Source organism: Xenopus laevis, chromosome 2S (genome assembly GCF_017654675.1).
Source record: "Xenopus laevis strain J_2021 chromosome 2S, Xenopus_laevis_v10.1, whole genome shotgun sequence".
NCBI classification, from domain to species: domain Eukaryota; kingdom Metazoa; phylum Chordata; class Amphibia; order Anura; family Pipidae; genus Xenopus; species Xenopus laevis.
The window spans coordinates 69,585,966-69,608,906 of record NC_054374.1 but is presented as its reverse complement, the minus strand read 5'-3'; the positions used below and the strand labels follow the sequence as shown (position 1 = coordinate 69,608,906).

The 22,941-nt window shown below is 38.4% G+C and overlaps 1 protein-coding gene across 2 annotated transcripts; it reads left to right on the top strand.

Annotated features, from left to right (window-relative positions):
* The first annotated feature begins 938 nt into the window (after positions 1 to 938).
* Positions 939 to 21,067, top strand: smpdl3b.S (sphingomyelin phosphodiesterase acid-like 3B S homeolog). Of its 2 annotated transcripts, none has more exons than XM_041583937.1 (8): positions 939 to 1,058; positions 1,229 to 1,442; positions 5,310 to 5,407; positions 12,932 to 13,075; positions 14,359 to 14,531; positions 16,102 to 16,282; positions 19,079 to 19,179; positions 20,661 to 21,067. In XM_041583937.1, exons 1-8 carry the CDS (start codon positions 998 to 1,000, stop codon positions 21,027 to 21,029), a joined length of 1,341 nt encoding a protein of 446 aa, XP_041439871.1. In that variant the 5' UTR covers positions 939 to 997; the 3' UTR covers positions 21,030 to 21,067. The 2 variants fall into 2 exon arrangements, with proteins under 2 accessions (XP_041439871.1, XP_041439870.1); XM_041583936.1 differs by having other exon boundaries at positions 19,046 to 19,179.
* The last annotated feature ends 1,874 nt before the right edge of the window (positions 21,068 to 22,941 follow it).

The window sequence follows — 22,941 nt, the reverse complement described above, 5'->3', positions numbered from 1 at the left end:
GGTTGCTAGGGACTCCTAGTAACCACATTTTGGCGCCAATTAGAGCCTATTTAAACTTCCAGGGGTGGAACTACGGGGGGAGCAGGGGGTGCGAGCGGGCCAGGGCCCGCACCCCCTCAGGGTCCCCCGGCAGTCCGCACGCTGAATATTCCCGGCAAGTTCGTGGTGTAGGGATGGGGGCGGGGGGCCCGGCTGCGCGTCCTGCGCCAAGGCCCGCCCCCCCTCTAGTTCCGTTTCTGTAAACTTGCCATCTATGCACTGTTGTTGTTTTTTCTTCCCTGACGAAAGCTCCAAGATGGAGCTGAAACGTTGGATCAAATAAACCTGATGTAACCTAACCTTTTTTGCTGTTTGCTACATTTTTCTTAGCGTGCCATCATCTGCTGGGATACATTTATATATTTTAAGATTGGCACCCAGGCATTGTAGCGTGAATGGTTGTCCGTTCCATTATCGCTCTCTCTCTCTCTCTCTCTCTCTCTCTCTATATATATGTATGTACTATATATATAAAGTTTGTTTTCTTGTAGAAAGTGCATGCTACTTCCAGAAACCTTTGCAGCTAGTGCATAACGACATGAAGATAAAATGCCCAGCCTTGAAAGTGTCAAAGTTTAACCAATATGCCGATCACTCAAGGAGCGAAACCTGAAATTGGGTTAATATTTATTATGTATGTTATCATTAATAATTAAAAAAAAATAAACTTCCCGTTTAGTATACCATAAAAGTCACATCCATTGAAAGGAACTGAATTGTAGATTACAAATAATTGTGAAAAACATGTAATTTGCAATAACCTCGCTAATTAAGCTGTAAAAGTGACTACGTAACAGTTGGTTTTTGCCCTGTCAGTAAGCTGACTTTAAGCCATGGCTGAAGGAGTTGATAAAGCTGCCAAGCACATAAGATGCTGCACACACCCTGGTAGAGGAGAACAGACAAAGACATCTACAGAATAAGAAGTGCATCTGAAGCAAGTTCATTCTATTTCATCATGAAATCTTTCTTTTTTCTGCTTCTAGCAGGCAGTGTAAGATTAAGTTCTACTGAACGAGGTAATTTAATCCAAAGGTTGCTTGGAATGTGTGAAAGTCCGCAAGGGAGGGAGGCTTGCAAGTTAAACTATGGCTTATGGTAAATGTGTGAAGGTATTTCTGAAACATTTGTCCTAAGGGCACTGGTAAATCAGCCTTTATCTGAATGGCATATTTGTTTTTGGTCTTAGGATATTTTTGGCATCTGACAGACTTACATTTGGACCCAAACTACACAGTTACTTCGGACCCTAGGAAAGTGTGTCCCTCAGCAGGAGACCAGTTGGTAACAGATGCTGGACAATGGGGAAATTATCTGTGTGACTCTCCTCGTGTCCTTATCAACTCATCTATCTACGCTATGAAGAGTATCCTGCCAAAACCAGACTTCATACTGTGGACTGGGTATGAACATTTTCTCATTTACCGTTGCAGTTCCATCAGTCTTTCCCTAAAAGCTTTCTGTTATCAGTAAGGAATAGGAGTTATATGTTTTAAAGACATTTACCTGTTTAATAATTAGCCAGTCATTTATATTAGGGGTATTTTTTTATTAATTCTAAATGACACATTAGGGGTGAGCTTTTCAGACTTTTTGGGGGTCAAGCCCTACCTTACAAACTTTTTTCAGGCCACCCCATAGCTTATTATAAGATATGAAAATATATCAAAAAAATACTTTTAAGTATCACCCTGCATTGGTTTGAGGGAATATCCAATAAATAAGTGTGCATCTCATTTTGCCTTCAGACTATGCCCCACAATTGCTATAGGAACTTGTATATCTCTTGCAATAAGGTAAAAGTAAACTGTAAATATACTACTATCTAAAGCATTAGAACAGCATCAGACTGAGCTGACAGGACACCAGGAAAAAACATAGTGGGCCCCGTCAACCCAGACCTGCTACTGAAGAACTCCTCCCCCTAATTGTGTTTGCAAGTAGGAAGTTGGCTATGTGTTTGCAAGGGAGGGGGGGGAATTGTGGTGTCAGGAGATGGCAACGTGTCACTTGTGTATTCAGTGCTACAGGCATAGACAGCTGCAGAGGCATGCTGTGAATGTTCTCTGAGTACTTGATCATATCTGGTTTCAAGTAGATCTCACTGCACCTAGACCTTAAACAACTAAGGCCTTGTGTTAGGATCTGTCTGGTGTAGGACTTGGGACCTTGTATTTATAACACAGCCTCCAGCCTGTGCCACTTAGTTTTCAACTTGCTGTTTGTTCACTTGTTTATGAAATCATTTGCTTGCACCATAATTTGGCTTCTGTTCTTTATGAAGCCAATAACATTTGGAACCTGCCTTATACAAAACATACGCTCCAATAGGAATCTCTACACCTGTGGTATTTTGTGGCACTTTGCTTAAAGAAGTAAATAAATCAAGACCTAGGTTGTCTCATCTTTGGAAATACATTTCCCATATTGTTAATATTTAACCTAAAGGGTGCAAAAGATCAATTTCAAGAGCCCTTTTACAGTTTATTTTTGCTGATATAGAGGCCAAGTTAAGGCTTTAGATTATGAAATAAATGTACACACACACACTATATAGTCACATCATTCAAAAGATTACCAGTATGCTAAATAATTTACTACTAAATTCCTTTCTTACATAAAAATTATAAGGAAATGTTAAATTAAATTAGGAAATATTTTTCATTGCCCCAAATCAGGGGCCTAGGGCAGAAGATGGTGTAAATTTAGATTTATGGACGTTTAACATATTGGTGCTAAAGCTTACCCTTCTGATTTTACAAATAATTGGGAGAACAGAATGAATGTATAGAAAGTTCGGATGGTTTTCCGAGGATTATTTATTGGTGACTATAAATTAGAACATAAATGAGATTGCAGATAACAGTAGTTGTAATGGTCCATCTAAGCTTTGCAGTCAGGGTCGGACTGGACCACTGGGGGGCCCACAGGGTTCCAAACACAAGACTCATTTATGGTGAACACAAAGATGGAAAACAATATTTGTTTATGCATAAATCTTACAGTCTTTCCGTAATTTGGATCTGCCAACTCAATCTACTTAAAAATCATTTAAACATTAAATAAACCGAACAGGATTGTTTTGCCTCTAAGATTAATTATATCTTAGTTGGGTACAAGGTACTGTTTTATTCTCAGAGTAAAAGAAAATCATTTTTAAAAATGCGAATTATTTGATTATAATGAAGTCTATGGCATACAGCCTTTCTGTAATTCGGAGCTTTTTGGATAGCGGATCCCATACCTGTATATGGCATTGACATTATCTCAGTAATGCATGTAGGATTTTTTTTTTTTTTAACAGACACAATGTTTTACAAGCTTATATGTAGTGATTGGTGAATTTCCCGAGAAATTCGCGAAACTGCGAAAAATTCGCGAAACTGCGCCTGCGTCCGTTTTTGACGCCGGTGTTCATTTTTTTGACGCCAGTGGCCGTTTTTGACGCTGTCGTCCATTTTTTTCTGACGCTGGGGAATTTTTGCCTGCGAATTTACAAAGGCGTATCACGAATTTATTCGCTGGCGGCGAATCGCGCAAATTCGCCGCAAATTCACATCACTACTATATGCATCTCGTCATTTATTAATATGCTGTGCAGCAAATTCTCTTTCCCATGTGTAGGCACTGCAGTACAGTTACAATTGGTCCATAATGCAAATTTCTACCTTGTTCAATTGAGCTAAAAGCTACACAACAAGATTATTGGAGTCTCTAAGAGAAAACAAAACATTTTTTTTTGGAGTTTGCTGTGGTTTATGATTTGAAATAGTATTATTCTACTTAATAGATAATCAGGAATGCCTGGCAAGTAAAAGTCTGAGGAAAATATTAGTGACGTAATAAAGAAAAACACATTTTGACCTTATAGACATACAGTTCATGAATACACCGATTACATATCAGGCCAGACAAGTATAACTAATCTTTTTTTTCACTGGATAGCTAATGGCAGTGTAATAGATATGGATTATATTTAATCATGTTCTCCCTATAATAAAATGTAACAATATTTGAAGGCACATTCCATACAAGTGACATCACTAAGAGCCAATTATATCTGATGACACTGTTTATTGGAATACATTTTACAGGTAAGCCATGGCTATTGTGTGCATTTGACTCACAAAAAAACAATAATTATATTGTTTATTAAAATAAAATGCTATCCCTTTGTAGCAAAAGTATTACTTACACAGAGAAAGGTACATGATAGTCTTAGTTGAACATCACACAAAAAAAGCAACATTGATAACTTCATATATTTTCTACCTTATTGCCAGTAATGTAGTAATAATTCAGTCCTGCCATAACAGTAAGGCGCAATTCCGGGTTTAGAGGTGCTGCTGCTGCCAGACATTCATTAATAAATATTCTCAAAGCTATACAGATATGGGATCCGTTATCCAGAAACCCATTATACAGAAAGCCTCAAATTACAGGAAGGCCATCTCCCATAGATGCATTTTTAAGAATTAAAATGTTTAAAAAGTATTTCCTTTTTCTCTGTAATAATAAAACAGTACCTTGTACTTGATCCAAGCTTAGTTATAATGAATCCTTATTGTAGACAAAACAATTCTATTGGGTTTATTTATTAATTGTTTAAATAATTTTAGTAGACTTAAGGGCCCATTTACTAACAATCTTCCTTGTGAGGCGACTTCGGAAAACGAAGTGCTCTGAGTGCCATCCCGCCGGCGATTTACATCCTAGCCAGCGGGAGGCAGTTCAGGGAGATTAGTCGCCCCTAAGAAGAGGAGATTTGTTGCGGGCGACTGATCTCCCCGAATCTGAGCGTGTGCCCTGACTCTAAAAGTTGTCCAGGTCCTATAGAAATCAATAGCACTGAGTTTTAGACATTTAGAGTATTTTTTTATCGTTAGGAATTGTCAGAAAAACTAAAATTTTTAGAGGTTTTCAAAGTATTTGTATTTTTTACCACATCCTTCAGTTTTTGAATAAATCCAATGACAATTGTGGTTTTAGAGTTTGCGAATTTAGTTGTGGTTTTTAAAACCTCTAAATACGACCTTTAATAAATAAGTCTCTGAATGTATGCTGATCCAAATTATGGAAAGATCTTTTATCTGGGAAAACCCCAGGTAATAATAATACTCATTATATTCACTCTTCTTCTGTTCATTAGTATAGAACAGAAGAAATTAAATTGTGTTTTATATATATATATATATATATATATATATATATATATATATATATATATATATATATATATAAAATAATTGTTTTCTTGCAATTAAATGTAGAGATGACACTCCTCATGTGCCCAATGAGCAACTTGGTGAAGAGGCTGTGCTTGAGATCATCAAATGGCTGACAAACCTAATCCAACAAATATTTCCAAGTAAGATGAAACTATTATGAGCTTTCGCCCTATTGTGCAACATAAGTAATGAATTACAATGATTCTTCCTATAAAATAATGCCTATTGATCAGTCAACCCTCTGCATACACTTACTCTAAGCTTTTTTTTTTTTTTTAAATTCTATATTTGTCCTCGGCGATGTCGGCTTCTTTGGTTTTTTTCCGGCTTCGGGCTTCAGCTTGGCTCCTTCATGGCTTTGAATCTTCAGCTAGGGTTGACACCCTTTCTGGAAAAAAATACGGCTTTTCTATACATTTATTCCTTATGAATAACATTGGGATCAACCATAATTTTTACCGGCCAGGCCTTTAAAATACAGGTGGCAACCCTATCTTCAGCACTTTGTGACTTCTGTGCTTTGGGTTAGCCTTGTATGCTGTTAAGGGGGGCTTGGCTAATTTAGAAAGAGCAGCACAACCAGGCCCCCCTTTAGGCCTGGGTCTGGTACTGGACCCACTGTGCCCCCCTGCAAGCAAGATTAATAAACTGGACAAAAGGAAAATTTGCCTAAGATTCACCAGAACATAGGCGCTTTCCATTAGCCTTTTCAACATTTGAATGAAGCATTGATTACATTGTAGAAATGGTGGCCCCTTTATTTTAATGAGCATTACAACATATCCCACTCATCTGCTTATGGAAAAGGATATACTACTTGATTATCAGCAGAGCTATTTATCCTTGTAGCAGCATAAATACCACAGGACCACTATTAACAAACAGGCAAGAAATGGACCCTACTACTTCACTCCATTTCAGCACATAGCACCTCTGCTGCAGAGGTATTGTTGAAACATTTCTGTAGTAGAAATAACAAAAGAGCCAAACAGACTGTTGCGTTTATAAGTGTTACTGCAGCTGAGATATGAATGCTAGCTGCTGAATAGTTACTATAGTTTAACACTTTGAATATCACATTAACACCATTGTCATCAAATCCCCAAACAGAAGCATAACCGTTATTTTGATTTATTTCTTTATTAAGGGGTTGTCTGTTTGACAGGAGGAAGGAACATGTAGCAAGTAAAGGGAATTTAATCTTTACTAAATGAAGATGAAAATGCTTTGTTATGTTGGGTGGTTTCTCCTTATAATACTTTTTTGATTCAACACATTATTTGGTTTCAAAAATGGACAGCTGAGTTTTGACACAATTACAATGTTATTAAAATAATAAGTAGATCAGTGATATGGTGTTCGAGTAAAACACTACACGTACCTGACCAAAACCAGCACCTGACTTCCCCCCTCCATTTATAGACCAGCACCATCCCGTTGATGATGTCAAAAAAGGGGCAGGGCGGGTGCATGCCTATAAACCCACAGATCGCAGGCCGTAGCGCACATCAGTAAAGTAGATGTACAAGGGTACAGTATCAAATGTGACAGGACACACTTCACTGAATCTCTGTATCAAGAAATAGTACTAGTAACACAGTTTCTTCTAGGATGATAATGCTGGGCATCGCCATCATTCAGAGAGGCAGAGTTCATCTAAAGTGAGGCTTAAAGGAATTGTTCAGTATAAAAATAAAATCTAGGTACTGCAGAATTTTTTTTTCAATATAGTTAGTTTCAATATAGTTAGTAAACTGTAGTATATAAAGGCTGAAATGACTGGACGTCTAACATAATAGCCAGAACACTACTTCCTGTTTGCAGCTCTCTTGGTTTCCACTTGGTTGGCCGTCCCCTAAAATCCTGCCACCCTAGGCCCAGGCCTTGGTGGCCTCTGCACAAATCCATGCCTGGCAAGCTCATTGAACAGTTATGTCCCATGTGGCCCCCCTTCAAGTCACTGACTAATTTAGAGTTGGAGAGTTGAAAAGCAGGAAGGAGTGTTCTGGCTATAATGTTAGACATCCAGTCACTCGAGCCTTTATACATTACAACTAACTATATTAGAAACTTTTAGGTGAATTCTCTATACAATGGTGCCTGATTTATCAGAGTAAAGGTCTTTTACATTAGCCAGGTCTGGCTAGGAGTCAAAATAGGCCCTAGCATTCCAAGTACATTGAGGCCCAAGCAGCCCCCACCAGCCCACTAATTAGTTATTTTGTATGACACCTTACAGCAGCCCCTCTGGCATTAGCCAGAACCCATAGATTGCCAGTCCGGGCCTGACAATAGCCAAGAGTCACACCTTTGGGATCCAGTGGGACTGGAGAGCACATCACATTGTGTATACATTGTATTGCTTGTTCCCAGTTAGTTAATAAGGGTCAGGCAAGTCCAAATTAAGTTGTAAAAATGATGCAGTCAAAATGGCATCTTGGGCAAATAGTGTTAAGTGTCAAGGTTAGACAAGCTTTATGTGGGATGTAATATGGTGTCCTACATTGTACAGCATTCAGTTAGGGAGCTGTTCCCCACAGTGGAGTATAGTATTCGACTACCCATACTGGGTGGGGTACCAGTTTACTAACTTGAGACCTAAATGTTCTAAGTTCTCTGTCTGTTATTCGCCAAACATTTCAATTCACTTCAACAAACCAAAAACCACACTGCAAAACAAGTTTTTTGTGGAAAAATTGAGGAACCAGAGGTCACAGCTTTATTATTAACAATTAGAAGGTCCCGTCACCAAAAATGTGGCCCAATTACATCCATGTAATTTTAACATATAATAAAAAAGAGGGGACAATCCAAACCTACTTAATCCAACAAACTCCTCTTAACACACTTCTTTCTGCTATCCTTATTACTTCCAACCAACTCAAAGTGCTAGCTGTGCCTCTGGTCCCAACACTCCAGTTTCCTCTTTACTACCCAAACTCTTTTGTGGCCTAATATACATAGTTACATAGTTAGTTACATAGTTAAATTGGGTTGAAAAAAGACAAAGTCCATCAAGTTCAACCCCTCCAAATGAAAACCCACCATCCATACACACACCCCTCCCTACTTTTAATTAAAATTCTATATACCCATACCTATACTAACTATAGAGTTTAGTATCACAATAGCCTTGGATATTATGTCTGTCCAAAAAATCATCCAAGCCATTCTTAAAGGCATTAACTGAATCAGCCATCACAACATCACCCGGCAGTGCATTCCACAACCTCACTGTCCTGACTGTGAAGAACCCTCTACGTTGCTTCAAATGAAAGTTCTTTTCTTCTAGTCTAAAGGGGTGGCCTCTGGTACGGTGATCCACTTTATGGGTAAAAAGGTCCCCTGCCATTTGTCTATAATGTCCTCTAATGTACTTGTAAAGTGTAATCATGTCCCCTCGCAAGCGCCTTTTTTCCAGAGAAAACAACCCCAACCTTGACAGTCTACCCTCATAATTTAAGTCTTCCGTCCCTCTAACCAATTTAGTTGCACGTCTCTGCACTCTCTCCAGCTCATTTATATCCCTCTTAAGGACTGGAGTCCAAAACTGAACTGCATACTCCAGATGAGGCCTCACCAAGGACCTATAAAGAGGCATAATTATGTTTTCATCCCTTGAGTTAATGCCCTTTTTTATGCAAGACAGAACTTTATTTGCTTTAGTAGCCACAGAATGACACTGCCCAGAATTAGACAACGTGTTATCTACAAAGACCCCTAGATCCTTTTCATTTAAGGAAACTCCCAACACACTGCCATTTAGTGTATAACTTGCATTTATATTATTTTTGCCAAAGTGCATAACCTTGCATTTATCAACGTTGAACCTCATTTTCCAGTTTGCTGCCCAGTTTTCCAGTTTAGACAGATCACTTTGCAAAGTGGCAGCATCCTGCATGGAACCTATAGTTCTGCACAATTTAGTATCATCTGCAAAAATAGAAACAGTACTTTCAATGCCCACCTCCAGGTCATTAATAAACAAGTTGAAAAGCAAGGGACCTAGTACAGAGCCCTGCGGTACTCCACTAACAACACTGGTCCAATTAGAAAATGTTCCATTTACCACCACTCTTTGTAGTCTATCTTTTAGCCAGTTCTCTATCCAGGTACAAATACTATGTTCCAGGCCAACATTCCTTAATTTAATATAACATTTGAAACAATTGGATGACCATCTTCCAAGTCTTTTAATTTCTTCTTCTGCCTTCCCTCCTACGGCCTACGCCGTTGCCGCACCAATCCTAAACCAATGTGTCCCCAATTTGTCTAGACCCACCAATGCACATACTCTCTTAAGTATTACCCCAAACTGATATCTTGACAATGATGTACCATACTCATGCCTAAAAAATGATCCTTCAGCAGTTCCTCTTACTGCTATAAAGTTTTCCACCACTTTCAGAGGGCAATTGTTGACCTGCTGCCTTAGCAAGGTTACCCAGTTCCCTTTGCCCAATTGATCAGTCTTTGATTTTTTTTATTAAACATAAAAACGCTTTATTGCAAATTCTAACATCTGCCATCTGCAGACCCTCTGATTTTTTCGGTGAGGCTAACAATTCCCCTATCCTAAATGCTCCTCTAAAAGCCAATGTAAATACTGCCTTAAACAGCTTTATTTTGTACTCATTACTCACCACCTTGCTAAGATTGCTACATAAATGATCTAAACGCTCTTCCGTTATAGGCTCTCTTTTATCCTTCACTGGCCCAACAAGCCTGCATCAACCTTTCATCATCTGTTTTACTGAAAAATGTACACACGGATTACTAACCTCATATTAATTTTGAAAAAAAATGAAATTCCAGCCAACCATCCACCCAATGTATTTCTAGAGAGTCCCTCCTCCTTTTTAGATATAAATTGAATTAATGCTGTCTCCTCATCTCCTTGAGCCCTTTCTTTAAACTGCACCCATTGACTCCATGCTCTGGTATACTTGCCACGTTTTCCTTGATACTGAACTCTGTGTCATTTGGAGGGCCCTTGGAAATGGATACCCTTCTTTCTGCGCATTTGGTGCCACCAAGAAAAAACCTGGACAGTGCATCTCAAGTACATTCCTAACGCTTGGTACATGAGTGGCTTTAAACATGGTGTTATTCTCCAGGCAGATCAATACAAGTTGCCTCAGCAAATTTATCACTGGTGCCGATGAAGTGGATAAGTTATTTACTGCATACACCACGCTCATATTGTCTGTCCAAAAAACTACCTCATTGTTTGCTAGCTCCAAAAAGGTGAGATTCCTTGATAGCCCTGAAACATGCCACTCTGCTGGCCATTTGAAAATATGCACCAACCCCAGTACTGCCAGCGGCATCCGTGAAAAGTCTTAAAGGAATTGTTCAGTGTAAAAATAAAAACTGGGTAAATAGATAGACTGTGCAAAATAAAAAATGTTTCTAATATAGTTAGTTGTATGTAATGTATAAAGTGTGAGTGATTTGATGTATAACAAGTCAGTCAGAACACTACTTCCTGCTTTTCAGCTCTCTTTGTTTACACTGACTGGTTACCCTGGTTACCAGGCAGTAACCAATCAGAGACTTGAGGGGGGGCCACATGGATCATATCTGTTGCTTTTGAATCTAAGCTGAATGCTGAGGATCAATTACAAACTCACTGAACAGAAATGTACCATGTGGCTCCCCTTCAAGTCGCTGACTAACTCAGAGATCTGAAAAGCAGGAAGTTGGATTCTGGCTGTTTTATTAAACATCTGTTCACTCCAGCCTTTATATATTATATTTTTGCCTAACTAACTATATTAGAAAAATTTTCTATTTTGCACAGCCTATCTATTTATCCAGTTTTTATTTTCACACTGAACTATTCCTTTAATTCCTGGTTAGACATTGCGTTCTGTGACCAAATTGTAACAACATTAAAACCTTGTGATGTGGTTGCTTTGCTGTCCTTAACAAACCTTCCAATCTCCTGTTAAATATCTGCCCCATAGGTATGACCATACAGGCAAAATTAAGAGTGCCCAGCAGTGCTTGTAAATCCTTTAGAGTCACATTGTCCTTGGACACCAAACCCCTCACTGGCCTTTACCACTTTTTCAATTGGCAGTCAATTGCATTCTCCTATCTTTGTGTCAATTTCAATGCCTTAAAAATGACAGCATTGTAGCTGGTTTTTAACAAAAGTTCTAGGCAACTCTCCACAGACTGGTGATCCTTCATGGCCCACTAATAGGAAATAATCTAAATAGTGGGCTATGCTGCTATGCCCTGACCTTACTTCCATACACCAATGCAAGAAAGTGCTGAAGCTTTCAAAAAAATGCACAAGATATTGCACAACCCATGGGTAAGCACTTATCAATAAAGTAGCCCCCTTGGAAGATACAACCATTAAATTTACAACTGTCTGGGTGCAAAGGCAGCAAGCAGAAAGCTGACTCTATATCCAACTTGGCCATTTCTGTCTTTAACCCTTTCCCTTTTACTATCCCAGGGACTGATCAAAAGACTAGTATTGCACTGTTCACTGTCAATCTCATCATTAACAGAATTCCCTTTGGGTTATCATAAGTGCTGAATCAATCTAAATTTACCTGCTTCTTTTTTAGGTACCACACCCACTGGGGAGATTACCAGATTTTCAATTGGAGGCTCTATGAATGGGCCCACCATTCTGCCCAGTAATTTTCCAATACAATGGGATACTCAAAAGCTGATTTCAAATTCGTTTTAATTCTACCCCCACTTACTAACTGCTGCACAGGAATTTTAAACCTTTCAACAAAACCATTCTTAAAATTCCACCTTTGTTCTATCTGGATACACGTCTAGCCAGGGGATCAATTTGTCTTTGTGAATTGGGGATGGTGCCTTTGCCAGTATTGCCTCAAAAGGAATTCTGCTTCTTCCCTGTCTTTTATTTATCACCAAACAATCAACTATTGGGTGGTTGCTCCCAAAAGAAGAACAGACATGTCTAAATTTGCAACCGGCTCCTCTATCACACTTCTTCTCATTGAAACTCCAACACTCCCTTTTTATCCTGATATTGCCGTTTTGTCTGATGCTACCTGTTTTCTCCTTCCGAGTTGCACCTGCCCACTGCATCCATCTCTCCATATCTTTCCTACCAAAACTCATTGCATCATTGCCATGCATTTTCTCTCTAAACTCCTTGCCATACATAAGCCATGAATTCCCACATACATTGTAAATGTATCATAAACAGTGTACATATATTTCACCATGCGCAGTGATGTTCGCTTAACGGAGGGAGCACTGTGAGAAGTGGCTATGAATGCCAGTGGGGGCAAAAAATCCCAGACTGGGGGTAGCCAGAAGACTCTTCATGAGGTACCTGCCCAACTCTATCCCCCCCATTGTTGCACCCTAAGTGGTGCTTATTCTGCCTACCCCTTGTGCCCTAGTTCATGTACAAAATCTTCTCCTATACAGCACTGTAAAGTACTTTGGAAAATGCTTGTTAATAATGATATCAATTATGCAGATCTCCTTTTTTCAAAATATCTAAAATGCATAATGCAAAACACAAAAATACCCAGCAAGTTCAAGTCAAGTGATAGGTAACAATGTAAAAGACACTGGCATCTGGACTGGTGTAACAGCCTACACCGCAACAAACATATTTCAGTAATGTAACAACTGTTTTATTTTATTTTTCCTAGCTACTAAAGTGTACTCTGCACTTGGAAATCACGATTTTCATCCCAAAAGCCAGCTGCCTCCGCACAACAATTCTATATATTACCGGATCTCAGAATTTTGGAGCCCATGGCTCAAGAATGAATCAGTGATAAGTTTCCAAAAAGGTACAGTTATAAGTTCTCTTTGGTGATAACTTGATATTTGCAGTAATTTATGCAGAAAAAAAGGGCTGCTACCATCAACATGAATACTACAAACAATTCTACTATTTCCATTGACCAATTTAGGTGTTTGGGCAGTGGCACACATGGCCATTTTTAATTTTGTTTTTCTCAGATTAAACAGTAAAAAAATGATAAAATCTCTGGTTTCTCAGGTTACTTCATGCTATAGATTATGTAAGTGGTTATTCTTATAAAATACTTGAGCAGCTAAAGCTTGAAAATCTTAATTTCAGAGTTTTTGGTCAATGCTTATTTGTGTCGTAAACCTGGTGATATCCATTAGCCTTAATGAGATATGAGTAAAGACAGAGCAGGGTCAAGCCAACCAGGTGCCCTAAGCCACCCCACCGGCCACCTCCTACATTGACGTTGCACGGAGCAGAGCGTGCAGTGACACTGCATGGGGGGGAGCACAGTGACAAGCAGAGAAAGTGGCAGCACCCCAAATTAGGGGTAGGCAGAGGACTCTTCAAAAGGTACCTCCCCAGCATCCTCCATCACTGCGCCCTAGACAGGTGCCTCTTCTGCCTACCCCAAGTTCCAACTCTGAGTAAAGAATATTTCTGTCCCTTACTTTTGACCTTTTAGCTTGGATTGCTAATAACCCTCTTAGCCAATCAGGTTTTTATTTGTACTAGTGACTATTTTAAAGGATAAGTAAACCTTTAAAATAAGTGAATGTAAAATTAACGAGGGTGCTATTCTAAGAAATTTTGCAATGTACATTCATTATTTATTTTGTTTTTATTCCAAGATATTAAGGGATACGTGTCCTGTTAACATTGATGAATTTGGTTACAACAGCGCCACCTGCTGGTCAGTTTCCCACCAGTCTGACCACCAAGTAGTCAAGGAAGTTGTCAGGAGAAATAAAGAGGCTGCTCTGATGTTCTTCTGCTTAGGAAAGGTTTAAGAAAAGTTTTTAATTTTTTTCCTAAGCAGAAGAACATCTTTCTTTCTTCTGACAACTTCCTTGACTACTTGGTGGTCAGAAAGAATGGTGGGCTGTTGTAATACAATGTTTTTATATTAACAGTACATATTTCCCTTAATATCTTGGAATTAAAGAAAAATAAATAATGAATGTAAATTACAAAAGTGCTTTAAATAGCACCCTCGTCAATTTCACACTCACTTATTTTAAAGGTTTACTTATCCTTTAAATGTCAGTTCATATTCTGGGCACAATATTGAGTTGTTTTTTATTCTCTCTGTACCCTCAGGAGCATATTACAGTGAAGAGTTAAAAGATGTAGGAGCTGCAGGTCGTATGATCGTTTTGAATACCAACCTGTATTATGATTCTAACAGCCTTACAGCCAACATGAAAGATCCAGGAGACCAGTTTCAGTGGCTGGAAGAGCAATTAAATAATGCTTACCTTAAAGGAGAAAAGGTATGTATGTGAACATTGGTCCCTTTAACAATATGAAGATTTTTCTTGCCTTCGTGATCTTTGAGGTTTTGGGCTGGTTTTTGTTTAATAATCCAAAAAAGTTGAGTTTTTCGAGCATCAAATTGAAAAAAGTTGCACGTTTCGAGCGTCAAACCGAAAAAGTTGTACAATTCGAATTGTTGCACGATTTTTTTGGGGGCTGAAAAACTCGGCTTATACTCAAGTATATACGGTATATGAAGCCAGATTGTGCATGGGAGTTTGGTCTCATTTTTATTTCTAAAATAATGGGAAAAATCGAGTTTTAATAAATAGCCCCCTTAGGGGAAGATTTATCAAGGGTCGAATTTCAAGGTGATGGGAGTTTTTTTAAATGACTCCAAATAGGTTCTAGCCCCATAGGCTAAAACAGCAATTCGGCATGTTTTAGATGGCGAATGGTCGAAGTTGAAGTTTTAAAGAGACAGTACATGATAAATTTCGATATTCGAATAGTCAAATTTGAATGAATATTGGACGATTCGATAGTCGAAGTACACTAAAAATAGCTCGAAAATCTAATTTTTAAATTCGATTTTTCACTTCGAACCTTGATAAATCTGCCCCTTAATGTTGAGTAGTGTAGCTGCAAAAGAGTGATTCTATTTTGTAAATCGTTTCTGTTTTTTAGACAACCATTCTTAAATTTTCTAGACAGACTATTCTCTTTAAGCCATTGGTGGGTCCAGGCAAAGTTCCTGTTGATAGGCATCCACAGTCCCCTGCCCCTTACTTAATGCATCCACACTGCCCTTAACTTAGACAATATACTCAAACACATTTGTAATTTTAACACACAAGCTAAAAGGGTCTAGCAGTTGACATCCTGTAAAATCATAATATTGTGTACCATGAGTTAGCAAAACATCTGTCACTTAAGGAGTAAACTTATCTGTACTGTCATACTATCCTATACCAGCTGTTTATTGCTTGAGCAGTATACTCAGTCTGTGCAATCAGAAAATCCTATCACAAACTGTCAGCTACCAGAACCCAGAACCTAATCATTTGTACTGTATGCTCAATCAGAAATAATATCCTATAATAAGCAGATTTGACAGTGCTAACAGCAATTTATAAGTAATAAGACTGTACTGGATGAGAATTCTGTTCAAATTGGAATTGGTTGGTGGATTCTAACATTGCTCTGCAAGAAAAGTATATTACAAGTAGATGTGAAAGCTGCTGCAGACAGCATGCCTCTCAATAAGGGGTTGGTAGCTGACAACATGACTATATATAAGCTGTATGTGCTACTTGAAAAAGGGGCTTGGAGACAGGGCTGCCTTAGTAATCATACGACCCCATTCTACTAAGTTAGCAAGGCTGCTCAGGTGGTCTCTATAATTATTTCACTAATCACCTGGCCTCTTGGGTGGTGGGTCCTGCCAATATGTAGGGTCCCAGCGGAAGAAAATTATTAATATCACTGCTGTACTACCGGTATATTTGTTCAGATTCAATAAAATTGTCATTTAAAAATAAAATATACTTGATAACTCTAATCCCCCAAAAATTGGTCATCTTGCAGGTTTATATTGTGGGGCATGTTCCTCCGGGGTATTTTGAAAAGAAACGAGACAAACCTTGGTTCAGAGAAGAGTTCAACAAACGTTTTATTGAGATCATACAAAAACATCATGGAGTGATACAAGGACAATTTTTTGGGCATCATCATACAGACTCTTTCAAAATGTTCTACAGTGAATCAGGTATGAGTAGAACATAGAATATATAGAATAGAACATAGTAATACAGCAAAATACAAGTAACAATAGGGTTCATTTATGATGATTTTTAGGCCTCCACATGGGAGGCAGAGGTGGCTCAAACTCTCTTCTGCATGGTGACATAGCTGGGTGACCTATACAGCAGCACCCACGAATGTCCAGGGCCTCTCCTCACTGTGGCTGCAGAGTTTGCCAGGTTTCACCATGAAAAAGAGGCCCATAGACTTCGATGGGTGAAAAAAAATGTTGCCCACAGACTTTAACGCATTTAGCGAATTTTTCAGTGAAGCGAAATGGGTTAGATTCGCCCATCACTACGGGGCACAATTTCTTAGCTCGTGTGAAGGATTAGAAGGAAAAATACTTTGAATTTTGAAGTATTTTTTTGGCTACTTCGAACATCGAATTGGCTACTTTGACTTCGAATCGAACGATTCGAACTAAAAATTGTTCAACTATTCGACCATTCGATAGTCGAAGTACTGTCTCTTTGAAAAAAACTTCGACCACCTACTTCGCCAACTAAAACCTACCGAACACCAATGTTAGCCTATGGGGAAGGTCCCCATAGGCTTTCTAGGCAATTTGTGATTTTTCCTTCGATCTTTCGATCAAAGGAATTGCGGTAAATCCTTCGACTTCGATATTAGAAGTCGAAGGATTTAACTTCAATGGTCGAATATCGAGGGTTAATTAACCCTCGATATTCGACCCATAGTAAATGTGCCCCTACTACTTATGCCACCACATTTAAATGCAATTCATGATTCAGCTGCAATAGTGCCAATATTCCATCTCAGTTTGGTTTGATGAATTGTCAACAGAGTGCAAGATACAGGGCACCATATGCTTGTTGTATAAGCTGATTTGGTAAAGCAAATCACAAGTAGTGTCACACACTGCATTTAGGGTAAAAAATTGGTAATTTGCATGCATTTGTGTGGCTTGAGTTAGTAAATGAGCCCTCCTGATGCATTCACTGATGCATGTTTCTTAAAATTTAATAGAATATTTTTAGCAGAATAATAGTACAGTTATGGGATCCATTATCCAGAAACCTGTTATCCATGACAGCTCCAAATTACAAAAAGGCAATTTCCCATTGACTCAATTTTATCCAAATAATCAAAATTTTATAGATATAATTAATCCTTATTGGAAACAGAACCAGCCTATTGGGTTTATTTATTGTTTACATGATTTTCTAGTAGACTTAAGGTAAGAAGATCCAAATTATGGAAAAAAATGGTAACTGGAAAACTCCAGTTCCCAAACATTTTGGATAAAGGGTACCATAACGGTATAAATTAAAGTACCATTGACTCTATATGGGATTATTTCTGCATGGTCTAAAAAATGTAACATATTTCCCAAAAGGCACCACCCCTCCTGTCCTAGGTCATCAATCTTTTATCAGCATGGGTGGATTTTCATTAAGGCTAAGCCTAATACCTTAAACTAAAAAACTGCTCCATTGCTGACTGTTAAGAGGGGAGGAAAAGTGCTGCTCCTGGTAGCAATTGTACTCTCTGTGCTAACATGCCTGGACCCCTGTCCGGTGGCATAATGGACCCCTCCCTGGACCCCCTCCGGCCAATAATTTGAGCTGGTGGTGATGGGGGGGTGCAGCAAGCCACCTCAGGCGGCAGCTGGGCCCGGATCGCCCCTGGAAATCAGCTGCACTCTGATTGGACATTACAGACATTAAAATAAACCAACAGCTACAGAAGTAGGCAGGGCTCAGGAAACTAACTATTAAGAGGGACATATGCCATTTACTCCATACTAACAGAATATTTGCAGATACTATATATCCAGTGCACTGACAGGAACAATATACATTCTGAGGGCTGAGGGCAGTTCCAGTTGAAAATGAAAAAAAATGCATTTTGTCCCTGTCACCCTTGTACGGGTCATGGATTAACCCTTTCCTCTTCTTTGGTTTCCTTTTTACTTGTGGTTTTCATTTTTCTATTATATGTAAAATTAGCACTTAATTTATCCTGATATTTGTGGTACTTGGCATTTATCTTGTCCTGTTTTTTAAGGTGTTATTATAAATGAAATTGCCAATTTATTTACCCTGGATGCACCTTAACAATAACCTCTATACACTGTATATATTTTGCCTGGTGTGTCAGTACCTCCTGGTGTGTCTTTCATATAATGTGCAGGTGTGACCATTTCCCAACCTGAGTATTTCCCAATTTGAGCATTACAGATTTAAAGAAAACTGTATTCTGCTTGGTTCCTATTGACTCCAAGTTGGAGGCACGGGAGGTAGTAAGGGTCATTTTTATATAAGCAGAGAATCTAATATTAGCTTTAAGTCAGCCAGTGTATGTCCATCTTTAGCCTCCCCAAACAATAAAATTACCCTCATGTTTATCAGCAATGAAGGGAATGTAGTTATAGGAGAAATATGAATTACTGGGTCTGGAAAGAATGACAGCAGCAGAGCCACTAAGCAGGTGCAGGCACAGTCCGATTGTTTATCCTGTATGATGGAAACTCAGCTGGTAGATTACACAATCAGAGCTAGAATGCTGTAAGAGTGAATAGAGTATGATATGAAAGCACAGGGCAGTAACCAGACAGGGACTCTCAGGTGGCAAAGAGGTGCATGATGGGCAGGCACTACCAGGAACCCATTAATTACTAATTCCAATTTCTATTTATTCATTTGTTCACAACTTTATGCCAGTGTTTTCTCTAATTTAATATATCCATGTGGTGTTATTTTAGGCACTCCAATTAGCAGTATGTTTATCGCTCCAGGGGTAACGCCATGGAAAACAACACTACCTGGAGTTGAAAATGGAGCCAACAATCCTGGAATCAGAGTTGTTGAATATGACAGGCAAAACCTTCAAGTTTTTGTAAGTTGACACTTGTAATGTGATTGACAGTGACGGTAAGGTCCTCCTTTTCACCTTGATGGGGTGCAGGAGACTATACCTCTCATACTATACCTTTATCACAAATTTATTTTCCCAAACCCACTTTTATTCATATTCCTAACCACATCCAGTTTTTTCATGTTCTCTTTCTTCTCATTTTCTCTGTTCTCCCATACAAAGCTAAAATGCCTGACCTGTTTAGTACTTGGTTCCAGCAGTTTTGAAATCATATTTGGGGGTATATCTGGCCTGCTGATGCAGGTATATAGCAGTCCACTCCTAGAGAACTGGACTAGTAGGCATGGGTACCTCTGTCCCCCCACCCAAATGAATAATACAAGTGAAGACCAGATTCCAATATCGGTATGGGGCCTGTTATCCAGAATGCTCAGATAACAGATCTTTGGCTCCTCAAACCTTAGGACTACAAGAAAATCATGTAAAAATAAATAAACCCAATAGGCTGGTTTTGCTTCCAGTAAGGATTACTTGTATCTTAGTTTGGATTAAGTAAAAGGGGATGTTTTATTGTTACAGAGAAAAGGGAAATCATTTTCAAAAATGTGGATGGAACTAGGAATGTAAATAAAAAGAAGTAGGTATGGGATGAACTTGGTGCACAGGGATATAAAGGTACAAGATAAACTTATCAGATATCGCCAAATTACTAAATTCTATTTATATAAAATAGGTGTTCAGTCAATGAGGTTCATTAAAGCAATGCAAACTGAAGACAATATATATATATACAGAAGGCAATACATTTATACAGCATAGTAATGATAGCTGCACATCTGCACAGCTGGAAACTTTTTCTGAAAAGAAGCACCCGCCCAAAAAGAAAATTATGGTTTATTATAGGGTGACTATCACATTGGTACCTCACAATACATTAGGTTTGTGAATTCAGGTTTACGTATCCTTTAATGCATATGCGCAGGTATTGCCATATAGCTGGGTTCTGGGCTACTGTCCTCCATGGAAAATTCATTATATTACACATCTGTTAAGTCATTTATTCCAATAATTTGTAATAATTGCAATTAATGAGAATGGTGATCTCATAAAGCTATTGTTGCTTTGGCCAGTAATTGACTTCTGTAAAACATAATCAATCGTTCAAGATCTATTCATACAGTGGGGTCTAACTTTGTACATTTAGTGGGTCAGTTGTCATATCACATGTCTGAGTGCCATGCATAGCTTTTAATATAAATTGCATTTATTTGATGACGGCATCCTAAGCCTCAGCATGAGTTGTGTATCTACAAATATATAAATAAATCACTGTTCACTATTACTGGGGAATGAAACAATATTGATTTACAATGATAAATATTCAGGTGATTCATTTATAATGTGGACACATAAGAATGAAATGAAGGCAATCATCTGCAAAAATGACTTTAACAGGCTAAAGAGTGTGTGCAATAATCTCTCTGTTTGTGTTATGTCTATAGGATATAGTTACATACTACCTGAATCTTACTTATGCCAATAAAGTGTCTCCAAGATGGGAAAAGGAATATCGTCTAACAGAGGCATTTCAGGTTCCAGATTGTTCCGCACAATCCATGCACAGCGTGCTGAGAAAGATAGCTGATGATTCTTGTTACCTCCAGAAGTATTACGAATATAATTCAGTCAGCTACGACTTAGAAGCCTGTAATAAATCATGTCGGGCTGATCATGTATGTGCCATTCGTGAGGTCGATTTCAACAAATATAAGGAATGTATTAAAACAGAGAGCTCCTCAATAAGGCATACGTTTAAAATCATTGTGCTGTTCATTGCGATGTCTGTTTATTTGTTTACATTTGATTTGTAAATGAATTAAAATATGTTAGGCCTAGTAGCCACAGATCATTGGTATGTCTCTTTATTACTACTATATTACACCTGATCCTGTAACGTCAAACAACAACTACTTGGAGTTTCTGTACATCTGATATATTTATTTACTAACAATACTAGATGCTATCACCACCAGGTTTGTTGATCCCTTTACTCAATTAGCAAAGTAGCACAGTCTGTATCAGTTGACAGACAGACAGACAGTCCAGGCTGTATTTATCAGTACTCTTTAACATCTTAGCAGCCACACAGAAAGTATGCGGTGCAGAATGGGGTGGGTAGTAGCTGTGAGAGATTGGACCGTATCGAGGGCCCTTAAAGTCTCAAAGGGCCCCAACACCCCACTCTGACACTGCACAAAGAGACCATAGCAGTTGCTGCCTCCCGCGAAAAACTCGAAGCATAAGATATAAACAATTATGGCAGATTTATCCACATCTGAGAAATGTTTTGTTTTTTCTCACTTAGGGGCAGATTTACTAAGCTTGAGTGAATAGTTTGAATCCAAAAATATTCTAATTTCTAAGTAATTTTTTGGGTACTTCGACCATTGAATTGGTCAAATTCGATCGAATTCAATCAAATCAAATGTTTTGAACGATTCGAAGTAAAAAAACGTTCGACCATTCGATAATCTAAGTACTGTCTCTTTAAAAAATCCTTCGACTCAATACTTTGCCAAATAAAAGCTACCAAATTGAATGTTAGCCTATGGGGACATTGTAGATGATCAAATAAAAATCATTCGATCGATCACTTAAAATCGTTAAAAACGTTCAATTCAAACGATTTTATGATGGTTCAATCAAACCTTTTGCGGTAAAATACTTCGAATTCGATATTTTACTTTGAGGGTCGAATTCAAGGGTTTTTTAACCCTCGAAATTCGACTCTTGATAAATCTGCCCCTAAAGGTCACAAGTAAGACATTTTTTCCATCTTGCACATTTTTTAATTCTCATTTTATTTTCTCAGGCAAAATTCTTCTTTAATTGTGCAAAGTTCCCATAGGCTTCCGGACTGAATGGATTTCCTTAGCCAGCCCTGGTCCCTCACATTTTACAAAAGAAATCCAAAAAAAAATGCTTTCTAAGCCATGGCTGGACCTTTGCAGAATCTGACCCTAAAGGGTCTATTTACATTTAAATGATTGTTTTTTTCACAAATCACGATCCTGTTCACCCGAGTTTAAAAAATTAGATTTTCATAATAAATTTCGATTGGTCGAATTTCGAGTTCATGGGCGTTGATAGGAGTTTTAAAAAAAACTCACATGAATTCGAAATTCAACCTTTGATAAATGTGCCTCCCCATAAAAAAACCACAAATAAAAAATGAAAACCAATTACAAATTGTCTAAGAATATCACTATCTACATAATACTAAAAGTTAATTCAAACATGAATAACCCCTTTAATATATTCTGCAGCAACATGTAATGCTGTGAATGCTGCTGAGCATCCCTAAGCGTCAAAACTGTATTTTTCCTGCTGATTGACAGAATAAACTAAGTGCATGAAGACAGCACTGACTGTCATCCCTACTGGTCATGAGTGTGTATATCTACTTACAGGCCCCTTACGTTCCTATACAACAAAAGGAAGCTTACAGCTTGTGCATTAACGTTTTTCAGGGGAGACGCTTGCTCTGCTAGGATACACAGGGAACTAAAATTCCAGCAGGCAGGTTTTTATTGTAGCTAAAGTAATGACAGGTGAAAAAATAGTTTTTTAAAGTGTAATTGTACAGGGACTCTAACAGTCCTGGGCTTCTGGAATAAGAGACATCATTGACCCCAAGCCTGAAGCACCACATTAAACCCACCTGGGAAACCAGGGATATAAAGCAAGAAAGTTGAGCTGAAGTACAAGACCCTGAGCTGTATA

What these genes read in the sequence shown, in the direction of transcription:
- smpdl3b.S (XM_041583936.1), top strand. Translation starts at nt 998, where the DNA reads ATGAAATCTTTCTTTTTTCTGCTTCTAGCAGGCAGTGTAAGATTAAGT. An exon ending in GACTTCATACTGTGGACTGG is followed by an intron (nt 1,443 to 5,309) that starts GTATGAACATTT and finishes AATTAAATGTAG; the next exon opens with AGATGACACTCCTCATGTGC. An exon ending in AGTGATAAGTTTCCAAAAAG is followed by an intron (nt 13,076 to 14,358) that starts GTACAGTTATAA and finishes CTGTACCCTCAG; the next exon opens with GAGCATATTACAGTGAAGAG.